Source organism: Schistocerca serialis, chromosome 4, assembly GCF_023864345.2.
Source record: "Schistocerca serialis cubense isolate TAMUIC-IGC-003099 chromosome 4, iqSchSeri2.2, whole genome shotgun sequence".
NCBI classification, from domain to species: domain Eukaryota; kingdom Metazoa; phylum Arthropoda; class Insecta; order Orthoptera; family Acrididae; genus Schistocerca; species Schistocerca serialis.
The window spans coordinates 448204027-448227287 of NC_064641.1; the positions used below are offsets into that span (position 1 = coordinate 448204027).

The 23261-nt window shown below is 42.5% G+C and overlaps 1 protein-coding gene across 2 annotated transcripts in view; it reads right to left on the reverse strand.

Moving 5' to 3' along the window:
* Positions 1-23261, reverse strand: part of LOC126475084 (ABC transporter G family member 23) — a 380919-nt gene that overhangs the window by 58140 nt on the left and 299518 nt on the right. For both annotated transcript variants that reach the window (XM_050102651.1, XM_050102650.1), the window contains 2 exons: positions 19973-20106; positions 2057-2264 (listed from right to left, as the gene is read on the reverse strand). In XM_050102651.1, the coding sequence (XP_049958608.1) occupies positions 2057-2264; positions 19973-20106 (342 nt within the window). The remainder of the gene's footprint in view (positions 1-2056; positions 2265-19972; positions 20107-23261) is intronic.

The following is a 23261-nucleotide window of genomic DNA, read 5'->3' on the forward strand; positions in this document are numbered from 1 at the left end:
CACAGTAGGGGTTGGGGACAGTGAAGTGCTGCTGGGGAGCGTGCAAGGACGAGATAGAGAGAGGGTAGGACAGCTAGATGCAGTCTGGAGATTAGAGAGAGGGTAGGACAGCTAGGTGCAGTCGGGAGATTAGACAGAGGGCAGGGGAGAGGTGTGTGTGTGTTTGGGGGGGGGGGGGGGAGGGGGGAGGGGGGGAGCGGAAAAGGAGAGAAGTAAAAAAGACTGGGTGTATTGGTGGAATGAGGGCTGTGTAGTACTGGAATGGGAACAGGAAAGGGTTGGATGGGCAAGAAAAATGACTAACGAAGTTTGAGGCCAGGAGGGTTACAGGAACATAGGATATGTTACAGGGAGAGTTCCCACCCGCACGATTCACTAAAGCTGGTGTTGATGGGAATCATCCATGTGGGTCAGGCTGTGAAGCAGTCACTGAAATGAAGGATGTCGTGTTGGGCAGTGTGCTCAGCAACAGTGTGGTCCACTTGTTTCTTGGCTAGAGACTGCAGTCATGTGTGTGCGAGTTGAGTTTGCAATGGTATTGGTGTGTGTGTGTGTGTGTGTGTGTGTGTGTGTGTGTGTGTGTGTGTGTAGGTGTGTGTGTGTGTGTGTGTGTGTGTGTGTGTGTGTGTGTGTGTGTGTGTGTGTGTGTCTTCTATTTTCTACGAAGGATTTGTTGGCCAAAAGCTTGTATTGTGACAGTCTTTTTGTTGTGCCTATCTGCGACTCAGCATCTCTGCTATATGGTGAGTGGCAACTTTCCTTTTCAGAATATTGATTAGTTGATTAAGCTGCAGGAAGCAGTTTGCAATTTGCTTTTATTCAGTATGCCTAGTTCAAGAACAGTTTACGTTACCAGTGTTCTATGAAGACTATTCCCCTAAAAACTGTTAAATTCGTATGTGTCTACAGCATACTACATATGAAATCAATTTATTTTATCTTTTTGTCCACTGTTTTATAATAAAGATAATGAAAGCAGTTATCAGCTGTCATCAAAAGAAAAAACAGAGAAAGAATAAAGAAAAACGAGAAGGGAAACAAAATTCACTCTGGCCTGGGGCCTAACCCACACCACCATACATACTAGCCTGGGACAGTATGCACTCTATTGTCCTGCTACTGCAAAAACTGATGCCATCTCAATGGATGGTAAATTAATCTTGCCCACTTCATTATCAGATACGGATCCACAATCCAGCTCCCTCCTCTTGTTAGTACTATTCTCAGCTCACACAATGTTCTTTAGTAATCTTGTATGTAGACTTCCTAGAGTCTTTGTTTGTTTCTGTAGGAACCATACTTGTTTCAATGTTCCTCTTTCCCTACCCTGAACCCCCTTCATCTCTCTGCCCTGTGCTTCTTTACCGTTCCCTCATACCTCATCCTCCTCCAGTTCACAGCACTACTCATTCCATTTCAAGTGCAGTATCTGGCAGTCGGGAGGAGGGGGGAGGGACGAGAAGGAAATGTAGGAGTGGGTATAGGGAAAAGGGGAGGGAGGGAGGGGGGAGGGAGGGGGGAGAGAGGTTGATCAGAGACTGTAGGATAACAGAAAACCAGGAAAATTACATAACAAGAAGAAACTATTCACCTGGATGATACAAAAAAGGAAATACATACCTTTTGGTACCTATGATCACTTTGTAAAATTTAAAGGGGAAGGTTAGTAAAAAGGGGACTTTTCAAAGCATTAGATGTAACCATCATTCAGAGATGTTGACCTAAAGAGACAAACATGGGCAGCAGAAGATGGACATTAACAATGAGAAATTAGCAATGGATGACAGTGGGACTTTTTTTTCTTTTTTTTTTTTTTTTTTTTTTTTTTTTTTTTTTTTTTTTTTTTTTTTTTTTTTTTTGCACACCGCTGGTTTTTTGGACAACTTCTATAATTGTTTAGCATTTTTGCAATGTCAGCCAGCCACAGAGTGCTGCTGAACAAATGAAAAGTAAATACCAGTTATTTTCTACAAACCTCTTGTCATACTGGGCATACAGAACAGGAATGTGACTATTAACAGATAGTTTCTAGACAGTGGGATTACAATTGACCTACCAGTATTACTCCTCGTTTCGAAAGATGCTGCAGATACCGGCAACTTAATAGTTCATAGCTGCAACCTTCATGTTTTGGGCATGGATCCATAGTATTATTGAGCTCATGATTAACAATAGATAAATGCAATCCCACTGGGTCACGTCCAATTGTAAGACAATAGAGAGCAGTTTCTACAACAGGCAGACCAAATAAGAATGCCATAAACCTGCAAAAAAAAAAAAAAAAAAAAAAAAAAGTGGTAAATACAAGTTAGTTTGTGAAGCCGTATGTTTGAAATCTTGTGGATGGAAATCAGTAAGGGAATATAATTATTTAGTATTATTTATTATTCTCTTCAAAGGAACTAATTTGTTTGGTGTGTAGAAAAACTTTTTGCTCTCACATATGTCAAAACACTTAGTTCTGCTTCATTGCATGTGCTACAATACACACAATTTGATAAAAAAGTAATGCTATTTAAATCTGTAATTAAGAAGCAAACTGAAACTTCCTGGCAGATTAAAACTGTGTGCCAGGCCGAGACTCAAACTCGTGACCTTTGCCTTTCACGGGCAAGTGCTCTACCACCTGAGCTACCCAAGCACGACTCATGCCCCATCCTCACAGCTTTACTTCTGCCAGTACCTGTGAGGACGGGGCGTGAGTCGTGCTTGGGTAGCTCAGTGATAGAGCACTTGCCCGTGAAAGGCAAAGGTCCCGAGTTCGAGTCTCGGTCCGGCACACAGTTTTAATCTGCCAGGAAGTTTCATATCAGCGCACATTCCGCTGCAGAGTGAAAATCTCATTCAAAAAGTAAACTGTTCCCTCCAGATTTGACTTGAATTAATGTAATCTGTGAGAAGATAAGACTGGAAAAACAAATATTTTAGAATATGCTTTGATAAAAAAATAAAAAAGCAGCTTTGCAAGATGACTTTGATGAGTACCAAGCATTCCTTATTTAATAAAAGTATTTTTAAATAAAATTGTGACTGTACAAGCAATGAAATTCTCAAATATTTTAGAGTATGTTTGACATCCACATACTAGTACACTGGGAGGAGGAAGATATTAGTTATAGATTACTGTATCTTGTAATGTAACAGCCCCACATTTTCATATTGGAATAGTCAATATATGCTTCTATCGAAGTACATGATACACTGTAATTTTTTTTTAAAAATTTTTTATTTCACTGCAAATGAAAAATTAAGATCCTATACAAACTGAAACTTCATCATGTGTGTTTGAGTATGAGAAGACAGAAACTTATTCACGTGATGCAATTTTTGTGTAAAATATGTAGAATATTATATTGGAAGTATCTGCAAAACATTATGAAATCACATAGTCGAATATACAAAACTTAAACATTTAGCAGATTAACAATTTGCAGCTTAGTTTTAGCGACTGTTCCTTGTACAAAATAATAAAAAATTAGCACTTGAAACTCTGTAATTGAAAGCAACTAAAATACTTAACCTTTATTAGTGAAATTTGCATACAATTTAATACAGGAAAATTTTGTGTACAGCAAAAATAACTATTTCAAGTTTGTTATTCATTTATTCAGAATATGTTGTCTTACTTAAAACTATACAAAAATGTGATTCTTTATTATAAAACAAGTTAAATTAAAACTTTAAAGTGAAAAACAGTAATTGGTAATTGTTATTTGTCTATACAAGGGGCAGTGCAAGGCTCAGTTGGGGGTTTTGGTGTTGTAATTGTGGCTTTTAATTAGCCAGGATGGTGAAATAAGCTAACATGTGACCAGTGATCAGAGTAATTGGCACATGAATAAACTTAAGAAATGTTATTCTAGCTGTTTTATTTATGGGAATATTAACAACACATAGTTTTGGAGGATAAAAGTGAATGTAGAGTCTTTCTGCAGGTAATGGAATGTCTACGTACAACAACGAACATGAGGACCCCAGCACAAGTTAAATTTAAAAATAAGCATATATTCTGTGTTCTCAGAAAACTGTAAATTATAGTGCAAAATTATTCATATTTTATCTTCAGTAGCATACAATTATAGTTAACCCCCGTGTAATAACTGCCTTAGTAAATATTGAAAGTATGAATAATGTTACAATCTGTATCTGAAAACCACAAACAACTTGAGGTCTGCATGTAGGTAATGATCGTAAAACACAGTTATCAATCAAGAACATTAATTATGTGACAATGTTTATCCAAGCTCTTAGGTTCCCAGACTAGAGGAACTAAGATAAAATGGTGCAGCCCATTGATAAAGTAGTATGTCATGTGGTAATTAATTTTCTGTATTTTAAGGGGAATAACACTGCACACAGATGGTGCAGCCATGTCCAGTGTGTTCAAACAAGTTTGAATGACACAGAAGAAAGGACATACAGGTGAAATAGTGGAGAAAAGTGAAAATCAGTTGTAGGTTAGGTTTAAATATCTTACATGACACTTTTAAAATGACAAATAATGCCACCCACTGGGTTCTGTGAGTGCTCACACCTATTCAGAAAGCCCACAAAACAGGCAGCAGCAGAAATGTTGTAGCAGTGTCAGGCTCATCTTGATGACTTCTTTAGCCTCCTAATCACCATGGGCAAGTGCTGCATGTATCATCACTCAGAGATAGAGGAGAAAGCAAACAGCAAAAACATATGGATACACCAGTACCAAAAACATGAAGACCTGAGAATCAAGGCCAAGATGATGCTGAGGTTTTTTAGGGACTGCCATGGTGTGTTGCTAAAAGATTATTCTCATAATTGATGCAGGAGCATATTACCAAAATCTCCTGAGGAGATTGAGGGGGCTTCCAAGATGAAGCAGTGCAGGAAGCTGTCCAAGGGGATGTTTTTGCTCATTCTGTGTAGGACACAGTCACATATACTGCTTCTTTGAGCTATTAAATTTCTATATCCATCTCCCCCCCCCCTCCCCCCCCCCCCCCCAAAAAAAAAAAAATTATTCCATCCTCATATTCTCTCAATATGATCTTATGAAACAGTTGTGGCAGGGCATTTACTGACACATCTTGATTAACAACTGTTCCTGTTCTAAAGTAAATAATATTTTAGTTAAGTGTGTCTAACAAAATGAACTTCATGTCCATGTATGGGGTGATTCTCAGTAACATTTAACATGATTACAAAACTAAACAGCTATTTCCAAGATTTATCTTTGTCCTTGTTGCATTTAACTCTAAAAAACCATTTTTCTGGAAATTATGTGCCTGGGGTGCACCGAGAAATCTGATGCTTGTATGCAAACCAAATATGTGGAGCATAATTGACATTTCTGCAGGAATACCACATTGACAGTGATGAGTTCTTGGACAGAATTTTCACAAGTGATGAAACATTGACATCCACTTTACACCAGGAAGAGGAGCACTGATCTCACATTAGTTCTCCATGCTCAAATATTTAAATGTATGTTCTAATAAAACTTTTTGGCCACTGCAGTTTCTGTTTATGGTTCTAGAGAATATACTTTCTGCATAACCCTCCTCATATCATTTTTTACTTTACAGTGCTCTCACATAACTGATTTATGGTCGAAACTGGGTTGGAAACCACATTTATCCCCATTAAAAGTATATTGCTTGCCTTTATTACAACAAAAAAATTGTGTATTTGATCACTATCTTGTTTATCTACATTTAATGTGAGGTGTCTTCCATAACACCTAGCAGTCAATTTATGCATTTATTGATATTCCTCTTTCTCTGTTCTGCTGTGACTCCCTTCATGAGCAATATTTTCCCTGCCAAATGTTTTAAAAATCTAGTTTGCTCAAATCATTTTCCCTCTGTAGAAGGAATATTATGTGATGTTGATAACACAACTTCTTTCAGGGGTCTATTCAGGGACACTGGGATTCTTACACTTATATGTCAATAAATTTCCTCCATTATTGTGTTTACAGTTAATAAAAAGAGTAAAGTAAAGATGAATTGGGCAATTCACAACCACAATACTAGAAGTAAAAATGATTTCCATGGATCCCTGTTTAAATGGTATTTTGTGTTCTGTTGCAAAGATCTATAATAGTATGTTAGTAACTGGTAGGCAGGAAATTGAAGACTGCCTTATATTCCAAAATAGAGCTAAATAAAATATTATTAGCCACTCTTATAATGTATTATGTTGGACTCAAGGATGTGAATTATGCTTATCTTTAATATTCAATTAAACAGATCATTCGTATTTTCCAGCATATAGTCAGTTGATAATATTCTTGGTGAAACATTGTAAATTAACTAAACAAAAACTGTTTTAGCCTTGTTTCACAATTTTTAAACAAGGCTAAAAACAGTGTTTGTTTGGTTACACAAATACTTTGTTTGAAGTATTACATTAAATAGCAGCTGAGAAGTATAAGAGGAGAAGCAATGCAATTTTTCAAACTAACTGCTTCTCTCCTTATAAAGAAATTCCAATAGTATTATAATTCCAATAGTATTATAATTCCAATAGTATCATAAGAGTGATCAGATTAACACAAGTTACAATTCCTTGTTAGTACACTTTGCAGAAGTAGCCTGCTCTTCCTGCTTCTGCCTATTAATATAGAGCTTGATTTATTCCACAATACTGAAGGCTTTCTTTCATGATGGGATTTACAAAATGCTTGCTATGCTCCTATGCTCTAAGAACCTGTGAAACTATCAAGGGAATGGTCCAATAGGACATGTCGAAACCTACCCTGAAATTTTTTACACAGGAAGAAGACAATGAAAGAAATGCACTGCTAAAATTTTAGGTGCTAAGAGGCACTGCAAGCATTTTGTAAAAAATGTTGAAGTTTCTGTGCAAAGAACAGCTTAACACAGCAGTCTGTACAGCCCTGCCTGCTTAGCATGGGACTCAGCAAATCACCCATGCAGCACCACATAGCGGAATTATCCGGAGTTTACAGACAGCAATTTTAAGCACCTAAAGCCTGACTTACAAAGAAGCAAATGGAAGCAAACATGTGCGAATGAGCATTTACAGAAAATTTGCTACCATTTGTTTATATATGGGTAGACTCGTTTATACTAAAGGGAACAGAAGAGAAAATGAGGTAGCGGCATTGCCTATGAACACTGTGTTTTAGTTTTTAGTTTTTGGAGCTAATATTCAGCATAAAGGATGTAACTCTATCTTGTTAGAGCCACAATTCAAAACTTTTCCATTCAGTGACGATTATTTTGCATGGTGAGCACACTGTTCTTGATGGAGTATGGAAAATGGCACAGGGAAGGAAGAATTTAAGTGTCTCCATTTGCACGGAAGTGTGACATGCTTGGAGATCGTGCACTTTACATGGAAATGCATCTCCATCTTTCCTTAGCACTGGTCCAAAATTTTCCTTGTATGTCGCCTGCCATTTTTTCCTGATCTCTCTTTACCACTGAGGGGAAATTAATGAACAGAACACTAATTACTGATGTCGACCATCTTCTCAAGAGGTGGCACAGCTAGCGTTTCCACTATGCGTGTAAGGTCTAATGGTCATTTTTTCCCCCCCTAAAACAAAAATGGTCTAGTGGCAAAGAGCACGCTTTGCGATCCAGAGAGCATGAGATCAAATCCTGTTCAGACCACAACTTTTTCACTATGATTTTTAACCAAGCATTCACTTCTCACAGATGTTGGAGTGGCCACAAAAGATATGTGGTACGGATTTCACATTAAACTGCAGGTCTCCATTTTCCGATAAGGTAACTGGGGAAGGTTAGGGACACTTAATAAGCTGCAGTGGTGTCCAGTTGAAAGACATGCAAGAGGCCTACTGGATGCACCAGTTAGAATTATCTTCTGCTCATGCTTGTTTGCTCTGGTGAAAACCTGGCTTAAACTATAGAAACATTTTTTTGAATAACTTCATATTGGCAGTTCAATTCTTGCACATGTAATCCTGATAAAAGTGGCTAGCAGAGAAAATGAAATCATGGCAGTGTTTGATGTCACAGACGACTTCGATCAATGAGGAACTGTAAACTTTGAAATGAAATGTGTCTTGCAATACTACATTTTATAACAATTCCTGTAGGTCATTCCTTATAATAATGTTTGAATGTTGTACAGTTGATTATCAGTGAAACAGTTCTTTGTTTATTCCCAGTAGTCATCACAAAACTGTGAAGTGTCTATTCAATGACAAAAACATTTTTCTTGCACCAGACACACCGGAGAAAGGAAAAATTGATGCAGTCAGCACTTCGCAGTAACCACTAGTTTTATTTAGACAGAACTGGAATGGAGTCAAAAATGGTCCCGGCCATTGTTCTGCATATTGCGCTGCATACCAGACATACTTGATCAAATTTGTAAAGTGTGGCACAGAAAACTGGTAATGCACAAATGACTGGAGCTTAAGGATACTGTTCCACTTAAGAATACTGTATCTGAAATCAGAGAGAGGTATCAGAAATTATGTTGCCTGATAATTTCCTGAAAAATGCTTTCCACTTAAAAAAAAAAAATTATTTATTGAGAAGTTGAATTGCACTAGTAGTTCCAAGCGGAATCCACATTACATCTACACATTTTGCATCGTCGTCCACAAAAACAGAGGTGTCATTATGTCCAGACCATGAATCCAACAAAAGCAATGAATTAGTTTCTGCAGCTGATAGGAACACATTTCAAACAAAATGTTGAAAATTATTCTTTCCCATTTTTCCAGATTTTGATACGCCAATTACAAGATTTTTGCAACTAAACATTCAATTTTTTATTTTTGGTCCTAATTTGCTTTGTGGTTCTTGAAGACAGGTCTAGCAATGGAAACAGCAAACCACTCATACTTATCACTGGTATTATTGTATATGAATATGCCATTGCATTCATTGATTGGGCAACTGACTCCACCCTCTTTTCACCACAAAATGATAAAGTGCAGTGTGCATGCAGTTCTTTCATGAAACCTGACTGATCAGCATTATAAACAGCAGTTGTGAGGAAACCAGCAAGTTTCGTCTTTATGTCAGCTATGAATTTCTCTATAGCATTGTCTATCACTGGCAGCTTCGGTACACATTTAAGTGACGTAAACTTGGTAATTTTGCAACTTCCTATTCTGTATGATTTCTTGAACCTGTGTAGCCCAGTTGACAGAGCCTGGAAATCAGCAATGTTCATGTCAGCTGCAATTTGGAGGATCCAGTCTCTTAGATCTTCATTGGTAATGGTGCATAGCCTCTCACGAGCAGTTCTAAATTTTTCGAACAGTTTTTCATTCAGATGGTTTTGGGTTTCTGTTTGATGCATATTTCTTACTTTATGTAATTCATTCCTCCATTTGTACAGTTCACATGATTTTATGAAACAAAAATGCCTTTGCACACTGCGTAACTTCAAGTATTTTTTTCCCTCCTTGGTTTAACCAATATTTCACTGCCTTTTCTTTCTCGATGAAAGGTGTTTTTTTAAGGCTTGGAAGGTATTCTTCTTCATAACTGTTACTGGCACAACTGATGTCATCAAAACCACAATTCATGGAATCATAACAGTTATTTCCTTTTTCTTCTAATGTATTCACAATTCCAAATGAAATGTTGATATCATTTGAATGAATGTCAAGGAAATTGACTAACAAATGACACATATGTACATCCTCAGGAGAAGGAGGTGATTTTGGCTGGAAACTACCTTCTTCATATTTCATCATTGCTAAATTGAGAACGTTAATTGGATTCCACATTACTATGAAACTGGAAGAAAAAAAAGGTACTCTCACGTAAGAACAGTTAAGATTAATTCAACTTTATCTATATTGTCAATACTTACAAATACTGCAAAAAGCAACTGATAATTTATAATAGATGTTACCTGAGTGGCTAATTCGAGAGAATAACAACTGTGTACTGTAGTGTCAGAGAAACTATCAATGAATGGTAACCTGAATTGTCCTTCACAAATTATGATCGGGTTGTGTTGTGTTTCCTGTTTACAAATTTATGCTGACCTTGGCTGTGTGTGAGCCTAGTTGTGCATGAGCAGTTGCTACAGTGCCAGTAGGGGTGTATATTTCTACCGCTGCCTGGTGTGCTACAAATTTGGCAATTTTCAGCTATTTTTTTAATACTTGCAGTGCCTCTTAGCAGCTAAAATTTTGACAGTGCAAATCTTTCATTGTCTTCTTCTTGTGTAAAAAAATCCAGGGTAGGTTTCAACATGTCTTATTGGACCATTCCCTTGTATGAGAAATTTAATGAAGCTTACTAATAAAACTTTCTTGTGCCTTTATTTGGTTAAAATTTATTTGTCAATAGCTCAAAACTGTAGGTTCTGCCTCATAATTTCTCTGTGTGGCAGTTTATAACTATCAAAGTGTTTCAGATAAAACTAGACTTTTTACTAAGGTCCTCCTGGTAATTAGTGTGTGTAGTTATGTGTCCTTTGTGCTCATTTATATGGACATGAAATTCGTTTTGTTATACATGCTTCACTAAAATATTGTTTACTTCAGAACAGTTAATCCAGAAGCGTCTGTAACATTTTAGCTATGTGCCTTTTGTGTCTACATATATGTACATAAAATTCTAATTTCTTATATTTGATTAAGTATAATATTGTTTATTTTGGAGTCATTCCAATCCCGGGAGCGGAAAGACTTACCTTAGGGGAAAAAAAGGATGGGTATACACTCACATACACACACACACATATCCATCCGCACATACACAGACACAAGCAGACATTTGTAAATTTTGTGTGTATGTTTGTGTGTCTATCGACCTGCCAGCGCTTTTGTTTGGTAAGTCTCATCATCTTTGTTTTTAGATATATTTATCCCACATGGAATGTTTCCCTCTATATATATATATATATATATAAAACAAACAGAGATGAGGTGACTTACCGAACGAAAGCGCTGGCAGGTCGATAGACACACAAACAAACACAAACATACACACAAAATTCTAGCTTTCGCAACCAACGGTTGCCTCATCAGGAAAGAGGGAAGGAGAGGGAAAGACGAAAGGATGTGGGTTTTAAGGGAGAGGGTAAGGAGTCATTCCAATCCCGGGAGCGGAAAGACTTACCTTAGGGGGAAAAAAGGACAGGTATACACTCGCACACACACACATATCCATCCACACATACAGACACAAGCAGACATATTTAAAGACAAAGAGTTTGGGCAGAGATGTCAGTCGAGGCGGAAGTATAGAGGCAAAGAAGTTGTTGAAAGACAGGTGAAGTATGAGTGGCGGCAATTTGAAATTAGCGGAGATTGAGGCCTGGCGGATAACGAGAAGAGAGGATATACTGAAGGGCAAGTTCCCATCTCCGGAGTTCGGATAGGTTGGTGTTGGTGGGAAGTATCCAGATAACCCGGACAGTGTAACACTGTGCCAAGATGTGCTGGCTGTGAACCAAGGCATGTTTAGCCACAGGGTGATCCTTATTACCAACAAACACTGTCTGCCTGTGTCCATTCATGCGAATGGACAGTTTGTTGCTGGTCATTCCCACATACAATGCATCACAGTGTAGGCAGGTCAGTTGGTAAATCACGTGGGTGCTTTCACACGTGGCTCTGCCTTTGATCGTGTACACCTTCCGGGTTACAGGACTGGAGTAGGTGGTGGTGGGAGGGTGCATGGGACAGGTTTTGCACCGGGGGCGGTTACAAGGATAGGAGCCAGAGGGTAGGGAAGGTGGTTTGGGGATTTCATAGGGATGAACTAACAGGTTACGAAGGTTAGGTGGACGGCGGAAAGACACTCTTGGCAGAGTGGGGAGGATTTCATGAAGGATGGATCTCATTTCAGGGCAGGATTTGAGGAAGTCGTGTCCCTGCTGGAGAGCCACATTCCGAGTCTGGTCCAGTCCCGGAAAGTATCCTGTCACAAGTGGGGCACTTTTGTGGTTCTTCTGTGGGGGATTCTGGGTTTGAGGGGATGAGGAAGTGGCTCTGGTTATTTGCTTCTGTACCAGGTCGGGAGGGTAGTTGCGGGATGCGAAAGCTGTTGTCAGGTTGTTGGTGTAATGGTTCAGGGATTCCGGACTGGAGCAGATTCGTTTGCCACGAAGACCTAGGCTGTAGGGAAGGGACCGTTTGATGTGGAATGGGTGGCAGCTGTCATAATGGAGGTACTGTTGCTTGTTGGTGGGTTTGATGTGGACGGACGTGTGAAGTTGGCCATTGGACAGGTGGAGGTCAACGTCAGGGAAAGCGGCATGGGATTTGGAGTAGGACCAGGTGAATGTGATGGAACCAAAGGAGTTGAGGTTGGAGAGGAAATTCTGGAGTTCTTCCTCAGACCAGACTCTGAATGTGGCTCTCCAGCAGGGATACGACTTCCTCAAATCCTGCCCTGAAATGAGATCCATCCTTCATGAAATCCTCCCCACTCTGCCAAGAGTGTCTTTCCGCCGTCCACCTAACCTTCGTAACCTGTTAGTTCATCCCTATGAAATCCCCAAACCACCTTCCCTACCCTCTGGCTCCTATCCTTGTAACCGCCCCCGGTGCAAAACCTGTCCCATGCACCCTCCCACCACCAACTACTCCAGTCCTGTAACCCGGAAGGTGTACACGATCAAAGGCAGAGCCACGTGTGAAAGCACCCACGTGATTTACCAACTGACCTGCCTACACTGTGATGCATTGTATGTGGGAATGACCAGCAACAAACTGTCCATTCGCATGAATGGACACAGGAAGACAGTGTTTGTTGGTAATGAGGATCACCCTGTGGCTAAACATGCCTTGGTGCACAGCCAGTACATCTTGGCACAGTGTTACACCGTCCGGGTTATCTGGATACTTCCCACCAACACCAACCTATCCGAACTCCGGAGATGGGAACTTGCCCTTCAGTATATCCTCTCTTCTCGTTATCCGCCAGGCCTCAAACTCCGCTAATTTCAAGTTGCCGCCACTCATACCTCACCTGTCTTTCAACAACTTCTTTGCCTCTATACTTCCGCCTCGACTGACATCTCTGCCCAAACTCTTTGTCTTTAAATATGTCTGCTTGTGTCTGTATGTGTGGATGGATATGTGTGTGTGTGCGAGTGTATACCTGTCCTTTTTTCCCCCTAAGGTAAGTCTTTCCGCTCCCGGGATTGGAATGACTCCTTACCCGCTCCCTTAAAACCCACATCCTTTCGTCTTTCCCTCTCCTTCCCTCTTTCCTGATGAGGCAACCATTGGTTGCGAAAGCTAGAATTTTGTGTGTATGTTTGTGTTTGTTCGTGTGTCTATCGACCTGCCAGTGCTTTCGTTCGGTAAGTCACCTCATCTCTGTTTTTATATATATTTTTTCCCACGTGGAATGTTTCCCTCTATTATATTGAAATCATTAATTTGAATCCAACAATTACGTTTCTTATTGTCACTGTTGCATTTCGAAATCTTTTCTGTCGTCTTATTTTCCTCTTTCTGTTTTTGCCAGTAGTTTCACTTTGTATTCACCTTCTCCTTTTTACCGTAATCTGCTATATTATTTTATCCCGCCTATATATACTCAATAATACGTAACCCACTTCCAAACCATAACCAAAAAATTTTTTTGCCGCTTTCAGCACTACCGCCGCTTTAATATCCACCGTTTCTAGTTCACAAACAGTTCCTTTCACCTTTTAAACAATCATTTCGGCTAGTTCTAATAACTTTCGCTTTATTTCCATTTCCGTTTTTCCCACATCACTTATAATTTTTAGCCGCTTCCCACAGGTTTTAACGTCATTATTTCTTCGTCAGACAATTGTTAGCCTCATTTTCATAATCTGCCACCACAAAACCACTCCTTTTGATATACTACACGCAGTTTTTTCGAAATTTTCCAAAATTTCTCCGTCCTTTAACGTGTTTTGGCGGCAACACAACCACCTAACCTTTGTGCACATCGTTGTCTACCAACCCAAGTCCAACATAGCCCAGCTGTAACCAACACCTTTTCGCCTTTTTCCATTCCAGATCTCCAGTTACTTTCCAGTTCACCTTTATCTCTCCCCATATATTTTTATTTTCATTTTCATTTCACCTCATGTTACACTTTCCACCTTCTAATACCATGTCACCCTCACAACACCCCCACAATGACCCCATTAAGTTTTATTTACATTCCCTCCGCAAACATGCCTTCGCCCTAGCCAGATTACGCTCCCATATTCTATTTTCTCAGGCTTGTCTGACATTTGGCATTACCCCCAAAGGCCTCACACTTAAAGTTCCCATCTCTGGCTGCAACCCTTCCTTCCATCAGTCCCTATACCAGTTCCAAACTGAACAATCCATTGCCCTCACCCACCTAATCCTTCACCTACACATCAACTCAGCCAATGAACACACCCGTCAACTCCTATCCTTAATAAAAGTCCTTAATCTTTCCTCTCCCACATCCACACCGGCTGTTCAGAGCATCCTCCTACAGGCCAACCGTAAATTAGAACAGCATGCCACCCTCCACCTCAAAAAACTATCCAATCTCCTGGTTTCCCACCTCCGGACAGGCAACTCACTCACTCTTCACAACCTTTCCAGCAAACCTCAACCTCCTCTCATTGCACACAAACCCAGTCTCTCCCATCTACTCAATCTCCCACTTCCAGTTCCACTCCCTCCAAAACCTCAAAATTCCGATCAACACAATCTGGAACCACAACACCCTAATTCAGTAGTTAACCTTTCCTCCAAATCTCTCTGCCAATCCGAAACCTCTGTCCTATCCAAAGGCCTCACCTTCAGCCCCACTCCCAGATTCAACCAAACAGCCCTCGTCAAAGATTTACTGTCCTACACTCGTACTCTCTGCTGGAAATATCACTTTGCCACGAAGAAAAATGATCCTAACCCTACTCCTAATGATCCAACTCCGCAAGACACCATTCAAATTGAACCCGGCCTGGTACAGTTCCGTCCTCCGTCACAGCGGGACCCACCTCCACTTCCTCAAAATCACCCTCTCCAAACCTTCCAGGAATTTCTGACTTCCAGCCTTGCATCTCAATCCTTCTTAAAAAACCTTAATCCTACACCCAACATCACCACTGCTGAAGCCCAGGCTATCCGTGATCTGAAGGCTGACTGATCCATCGTCATTCTTCCGGCGGACAAGGATTCCACGACCGTGGTACTTGATTGTCGGGAGTATGTGGCTGAGGGACTGCGTCAGCTTTCAGACAACACCACATACAAAGTTTGCCAAGGTAACCCCATTCCCGATGTCCAGGCGGAGCTTCAAGGAATCCTCAGAACCTTAGGCCCCTGCAAAACCTTTCACCTGACTCCATCAACGTCCTGACCCTACCGACACCCCGCACCCCCACCTTCTACCTTCTTCCTAAAATCCACAAAACCAATCATCCCGGCCGCCCCATTGTAGCTGGTTACCAAGCCCCCACAGAACGTATCTCTGCCTACGTAGATCAACACCTTCAACCCATTACATGCAGTCTCCCATCCTTCATCAAAGACACCAACCAATTCCTCGAACGCCTGGAATCCTTACCCAATCTGTTACCCCCGGAAACCATCATTGTAACCATTGATGCCACTTCCTTATACACAAATATTCCGCACGTCCAGGGCCTCGCTGCGATGGAGCATTTCCTTTCACGCCGATCACCTGCCACCCTACCTAAAACCTCTTTCCTTATTACCTTAGCCAACTTCATCCTGACCCACAACTTCTTCACTTTTGAAGGACAGACATACCAACAATTAAAGGGAACAGCCATGGGTACCAGGATGGCCCCCTCGTACGCCAACCTATTCATGGGTCGCTTAGAGGAAGCCTTCTTGATTACCCAGGTCTGCCAACCCAAAGGTTGGTACAGATTTATTGATGACATCTTCATGATCTGGACTCACAGTGAGGAAGAACTCCAGAATTTCCTCTCCAACCTCAACTCCTTTGGTTCCATCACATTCACCTGGTCCTACTCCAAATCCCATGCCACTTTCCTTGACGTTGACCTCCACCTGTCCAATGGCCAACTTCACACGTCCGTCCACATCAAACCCACCAACAAGCAACAGTACCTCCATTATGACAGCTGCCACCCATTCCACATCAAACGGTCCCTTCCCTACAGCCTAGGTCTTCGTGGCAAACGAATCTGCTCCAGTCCGGAATCCCTGAACCATTACACCAACAACCTGACAACAGCTTTCGCATCCCGCAACTACCCTCCCGACCTGGTACAGAAGCAAATAACCAGAGCCACTTCCTCGTCCCCTCAAACCCAGAATCCCCCACAGAAGAACCACAAAAGTGCCCCACTTGTGACAGGATACTTTCCGGGACTGGACCAGACTCTGAATGTGGCTCTCCAGCACGGATACGACTTCCTCAAATCCTGCCCTGAAATGAGATCCATCCTTCATAAAATCCTCCCCACTCCGCCAAGAGTGTCTTTCCGCTGTCCACCTAACCTTCGTAACCTGTTAGTTCATCCCTATGAAATCCCCAAACCACCTTCCCTACCCTCTGGCTCCTATCCTTGTAACCGCCCCCGGTGCAAAACCTGTCCCATGCACCCTTTCACCACCACCTACTCCAGTCCTGTAACCCGGAAGGTGTACACGATCAAAGGCAGAGCCACGTGTGAAAGCACCCACGTGATTTACCAACTGACCTGCCTACACTGTGATGCATTGTATGTGGGAATGACCAGCAACAAACTGTCCATTCACATGAATGGACACAGGAAGACAGTGTTTGTTGGTAATGAGGATCACCCTGTGGCTAAACATGCCTTGGTGCACAGCCAGCACATCTTGGCACAGTGTTACACCGTCCGGGTTATCTGGATACTTCCCACCAACACCAACCTATCCAAACTCCGGAGATGGGAACTTGCCCTTCAGTATATCCTCTCTTCTCGTTATCCACCAGGCCTCAATCTCCGCTAATTTCAAATTGCCGCCACTCATACCTCACCTGTCTTTCAACAACTTCTTTGCCTCTATACTTCCGCCTCGACTGACATCTCTGCCCAAACTCTTTGTCTTTAAATACGTCTGCTTGTGTCTGTATATGTGTGGATGGATATGTGTGTGTGTGTGCGCGAGTGTATACCCGTCCTTTTTTCCTTTTTCCCCCCCTAAGGTAAGTCTTTCCGCTCCCGGGATTGGAATGACTCCTTACCCTCTCCCTTAAAACCCACATCCTTTCGTCGTTCCCTCTCCTTCCCTCTTTCCTGATGAGGCAACAGTTTGTTGCGAAAGCTTGAATTTTGTGTGTATGTTTGTGTTTGTTTGTGTGTCTGTCGACCTGTCGCACACACACACACATATCCATCCGCACATACACAGACACAAGCAGACATTTGTAAAGGCAACATATATATATCTGCCTGTGACAGTGTTTGTTGGTAACGAGGATCACCCTGTGGCTAAACATGCCTTGGTGCATGGCCAGCACGTCTTGGCACAGTGTTACACCGTCCGGGTTATCTGGATACTTCCCACTAACACCAACCCATCCGAACTCCGGAGATGGGAACTTTCTCTTCAATACATCCTCTCTTCCCGTTATCCACCAGGCCTCAATCTCCGCTAATTTCAAGTTGCCGCCACTCATACCTCACCTGTCATTCAACAACATCTTTGCCCCTGCACTTCTACCTCGACTGACATCTCTGCCCAAACTCTTTGTCTTTAAATATGTCTGCTTGTGTCTGTATATGTGTGGATGGATATGTGTGTGTGTGCGAGTGTATACCCGTCCTTTTTTCCCCCTAAGGTAAGTCTTTCCGCTCCCGGGATTGGAATGACTCCTTACCCTCTCCCTTAAAACCCACATCCTTTCATCTTTCTCTCTCCTTCCCTCTTTCCTGATGAGGCAAAAGCTAGAATTTTGTGTGTATGTTTGTGTTTGTTTGTGTGTCTGTCGACCTGCCAGCACTTTCATTTGGTAAGTCACATCATATATATATATATATATATATATATATATATATATATATATATATACACTCCTGGAAATGGAAAAAAGAACACATTGACACCGGTGTGTCAGACCCACCATACTTGCTCCGGACACTGCGAGAGGGCTGTACAAGCAATGATCACACACACGGCACAGCGGACACACCAGGAACCGCGGTGTTGGCCGTCGAATGGCGCTAGCTGCGCAGCATTTGTGCACCGCCGCCGTCAGTGTCAGCCAGTTTGCCGTGGCATATGGAGCTCCATCGCAGTCTTTAACACTGGTAGCATGCCGCGACAGCGTGGACGTGAACCGTATGTGCAGTTGACGGACTTTGAGCGAGGGCGTATAGTGGGCATGCGGGAGGCCGGGTGGAAGTGCCGCCGAATTGCTCAACACGTGGGGCGTGAGGTCTCCACAGTACATCGATGTTGTCGCCAGTGGTCGGCGGAAGGTGCACGTGCCCGTCGACCTGGGACCGGACCGCAGCGACGCACGGATGCACGCCAAGACCATAGGATCCTACGCAGTGCCGTAGGGGACCGCACCGCCACTTCCCAGCAAATTAGGGACACTGTTGCTCCTGGGGTATCGGCGAGGACCATTCGCAACCGTCTCCATGAAGCTGGGCTACGGTCCCGCACACCGTTAGGCCGTCTTCCGCTCACGCCCCAACATCGTGCAGCCCGCCTCCAGTGGTGTCGCGACAGGCGTGAATGGAGGGACGAATGGAGACGTGTCATCTTCAGCGATGAGAGTCGCTTCTGCCTTGGTGCCAATGATGGTCGTATGCGTGTTTGGCGCCGTGCAGGTGAGCGCCACAATCAGGACTGCATACGACCGAGGCACACAGGGCCAACACCCGGCATCATGGTGTGGAAGCGATCTCCTACACTGGCCGTACACCACTGGTGATCGTCGAGGGGACACTGAATAGTGCACGGTACATCCAAACCGTCATCGAACCCATCGTTCTACCATTCCTAGACCGGCAAGGGAACTTGCTGTTCCAACAGGACAATGCACGTCCGCATGTATCCCGTGCCACCCAACGTGCTCTAGAAGGTGTAAGTCAACTACCCTGACAAGCAAGATCTCTGGATCTGTCCCCCATTGAGCATGTTTGGGACTGGATGAAGCGTCGTCTCACGCGGTCTGCACGTCCAGCACGAACGCTGGTCCAACTGAGGCGCCAGGTGGAAATGGCATGGCAAGCCGTTCCACAGGACTACATCCAGCATCTCTACGATCGTCTCCATGGGAGAATAGCAGTCTGCATTGCTGCGAATGGTGGATATACACTGTACTAGTGCCGACATTGTGCATGCTCTGTTGCCTGTGTCTATGTGCCTGTGGTTCTGTCAGTGTGATCATGTGATGTATCTGACCCCAGGAATGTGTCAATAAAGTTTCCCCTTCCTGGGACAATGAATTCACGGTGTTCTTATTTCAATTTCCAGGAGTGTATATATACATATATATAACACTTTTGAATAACTTTAAATAGAAAATGAGCCTCTAAGTAATGACTCTCAATCAGTATTATAGTGTAGTCGATTTTGTGTTGTAGGGATCTTACACAACCAAAGATGCCTCCTCAGAAATGTGGAAATGGAAGTATAATGTAAAATGTGATGTTCAGAGTAACTGAGTTGACATACTTTTTTATCTGTTGCCGCATGTTATAAATATCATGAGTCTTGTTTTGGGTGTTTGTGGTAAAAACTACTGGACAAAATGGAAGACAAAAGAAAAACAACATTAAATACATACTAAATTCACTGATGAATATGTGCTTAGTTCGAAACTCATACAATGAAGGAAACAAGACATAGAACACCAGAATAGCATTAAGTTACCAAATTATCTGCAATACAGTCGAAACTGAAAGGAAGAGGCTTATGCCTTTAAAGTTTAGAGTAATATTTTTATACTGCCGTTTATCCTTTTACAGGTTGTACTGTCTCTCAATGTGAGTTTTTAATCTATTTTAGTATAACATCTTTCTACATCTAAAAACGTGTATTTAAGTTCAATGAAACCATAGTAACATTTATACATACCCATAGTTTCGCCACATCCACAGTACATTCTTCCAAAGAAGAGCCTTCAAGTGATGCAACTGCGCAACCTTGAACATATCTGTCCACTCATTTCCTGGCTCATCATCTGGAGGAAGATCTGATGGCTGACCAGTCTACACAAGAGGGGATAATATTCATAAGATAGTGCAATTAGGAAATTAAATGGAATAAACAAATAAATTCTTTTTTGTGGACTAGCAGTAACCACTTTAAGAGATTAGCACATATTTTCTTCCAAACAGAGAAAAGAATTACTTTCTAGATAGATAAAATTTTGAATGAATATTCAATGGTTTGTGCTGCTGACTTTGTAATGAAGTTATGAGGACCACACCGTTGTTGACACAAAATATCACACAAATAAGACTCTTTGGCAGTGATATGAGTTGACACCCCATCCCCCCAGCTCCAACAGAGAGGAGTATCTTTGTCAGTCTAGCCATTCTTAGTTTGCTGTGAACAACTGTTTTGTATGAACATGATCTTTCTGTATGCTCTGTTATCAGTAACAAAATTAATGTTGACTTCACTCATGGCTTCCAGCTTCATTTTGCAAGCCACCCCTCACTGGAATTCCTACACTGCTGATCTCACAATGGATGGCATTATCTATTTTGATGTAACAAGTGTACAATGTGATATAGTGTTAACTTTGACAATGGAGTCATCCCATGATCACCATCTTTTTGAACAATTTGGACAGAATGGTGACTTTAAGAATGACTAGCAAAATGTTTTCTTCCATGCTGATCAGGTTACAATTTGTGTGAAACAGGAAGGCGATATTCAACTGTGTCTTACCATTGACAACGACAATGGTGAATGTGTGCACAAACAATGTGGCATGCATTTTGTCCTTCTAGGTGACTTCAGTGTTGAGGCAAATCTTTTCTCATATCAACTAGACAATATCCAGGCAACAAATTCAGGTCTGCATGGCAACATCTCGTCTGATTTTACTCATCCAACCATTTTAGGAATGATCCAGATGAACCTGTTCAGAATCCAATTCAAGACCCAGCCAGCTGCACCACATGAGAACACACTTTTGTTTTCCACCTTCACTGCAGACAGTCTGTGGGATCTCACCTGCCACTGAGCTTGGACCACATATCCCAACACATCCACAAAAGGACTTCTGTAGAGGACGTACGCCATTGGATTCTCAACTTAAACTATTGGCCATCCAGATGGAATACCCGTCAACATAGTCTGTGATTATCAAATAGAGCACCAGCAGCAGCGAGTACTGTTTGTATAAAGCGTTTTTGTACTTATTTGCTGAGCTTAGCTTTTAAATAGTTTTTCTGGGAAAACCTAGTGTAGTTTTCGCGTCTCGTATTTCAGTGAGTGTTTCTTGATTATCAGAGTAGCTCATCAGAAGATTATCTTGGGAATTTGTCACCGTATAGAGTAGGGTAAACATAGTCATGTGTAGGGACTGTGGTTGTTGTGAGCGGACGCAAGGAGAATTGGCCACTCTTCGGGGGCAGGTGGAGGCTTTGTCTGTTAGGCTCATCGAGCTCGAGGCGCAGGCGTCGGCTCGTAGTGGCGTTGGGGCAACTGTGGTGAGACCTATGCCTACTTCGGTGGCCTTGGAATCACATGGAACCCCTGATGTCGCTGCGTCTTCCGGCAGTGAGCATCTTACCGGTCAGCCATCACTCCAGGGTGAATGGCGGACAGTGGTGGGCTCGCGCGTGCCTGGCCGAAAGGCGAAGGTGGGATCTGGCCGCGTGGCAGCTGCCTTACCCCTTTCCAACAGGTACGGGGTGCTTCCTAGTGGTGATGACATCGTTTCCGAGCCACCACAGGATGCCTCGCCTGTTGGGCCAGTGGCCGATTCTCCGGCAAGGTCCCGACAGTCACAGAGGGCGGGCCTATTAGTTATAGGGAGCTCCAACGTTAGGCGGGTTATGGAGCCCCTTAGGAAAATAGCGGGTAGGTCGGGGAAGAATGCCAGTGTGCACTCGGTGTGCTTGCCGGGGGGTCTCGTCCGTAATGTGGAGGAGGCCCTTCCGGCAGCTATTGAACGCACTGGGTGTGACCGGCTGCAGATAGTAGCACATGTCGGAACGAATGACGCCTGCCGCTTGGGTTCTGAGGCCATCCTTGGTTCCTTCCGGCGGCTGGCTGATTTGGTGAAGACAACCAGCATCGCACGCGGAGTGCAAGCTGAGCTTAATATCTGCAGCATAGTGCCCAGAGTCGATCGCGGTCCTCTGGTTTGGAGCCGTGTGGAGGGTCTAAACCAGAGGCTCAGACGACTCTGCGACTATAATGGTTGCAAATTCATCGACCTCCGTTATTGGGTGGAGAACTGCAGGGCCCCCCTAGACAGGTCAGGCGTGCACTACACACCGGAAGCAGCTACTAGGGTAGCAGAGTACGTGTGGCGTGCACACGGGGGTTTTTTAGGTTAGAGGGACCCCCCCTTGGGCGAAACGATAAAATACCTGACGGCTTACCAGAGAGGACATTATCATCGTTGATAAAGAATGTCCGTCCTCAGAGACCAAAAACAGGAAAAGTTAACGTAATATTGGTAAACTGCAGGAGTATCCAGGGCAAGGTTCCTGAATTAGTATCTCTTATTGAAGGAAATAGTGCGCATATAGTATTAGGAACGGAAAGTTGGTTAAAACCGGAAGTGAACAGTAACGAAATCCTAGACACAGAATGGAATATATACCGCAAGGATAGGATAAACGCCAATGGTGGAGGAGTATTTATAGCAGTAAAGAATTCAATAATATCCAGTGAAGTTATTAGCGAATGCGAATGTGAAATAATCTGGGTTAAGTTAAGTATCAAAGGTGGGTCAGATATGATAGTCGGATGCTTCTATAGACCACCTGCATCAGCAACCGTAGTAGTTGAGCGCCTCAGAGAGAACCTGCAGAACGTCGTGAAGAAGTTTCGTGATCATACTATTGTAATAGGGGGAGACTTCAATCTACCAGGTATAGAATGGGATAGTCACACAATCAGAACTGGAGCCAGGGACAGAGACTCTTGTGACATTATCCTGACTGCCTTGTCCGAGAATTACTTCGAGCAGATAGTTAGAGACCCAACTCGTGAAGCTAACGTTTTAGACCTCATAGCAACAAATAGACCGGAACTTTTCGACTCCGTGAATGTAGAAGAGGGTATCAGTGATCATAAGTCAGTGGTTGCATCAATGACTACAAGTGTAATAAGAAATGCCAAGAAAGGAAGGAAAATATATTTGCTTAACAAGAGTGATAGGGCACAAATCGCAGAA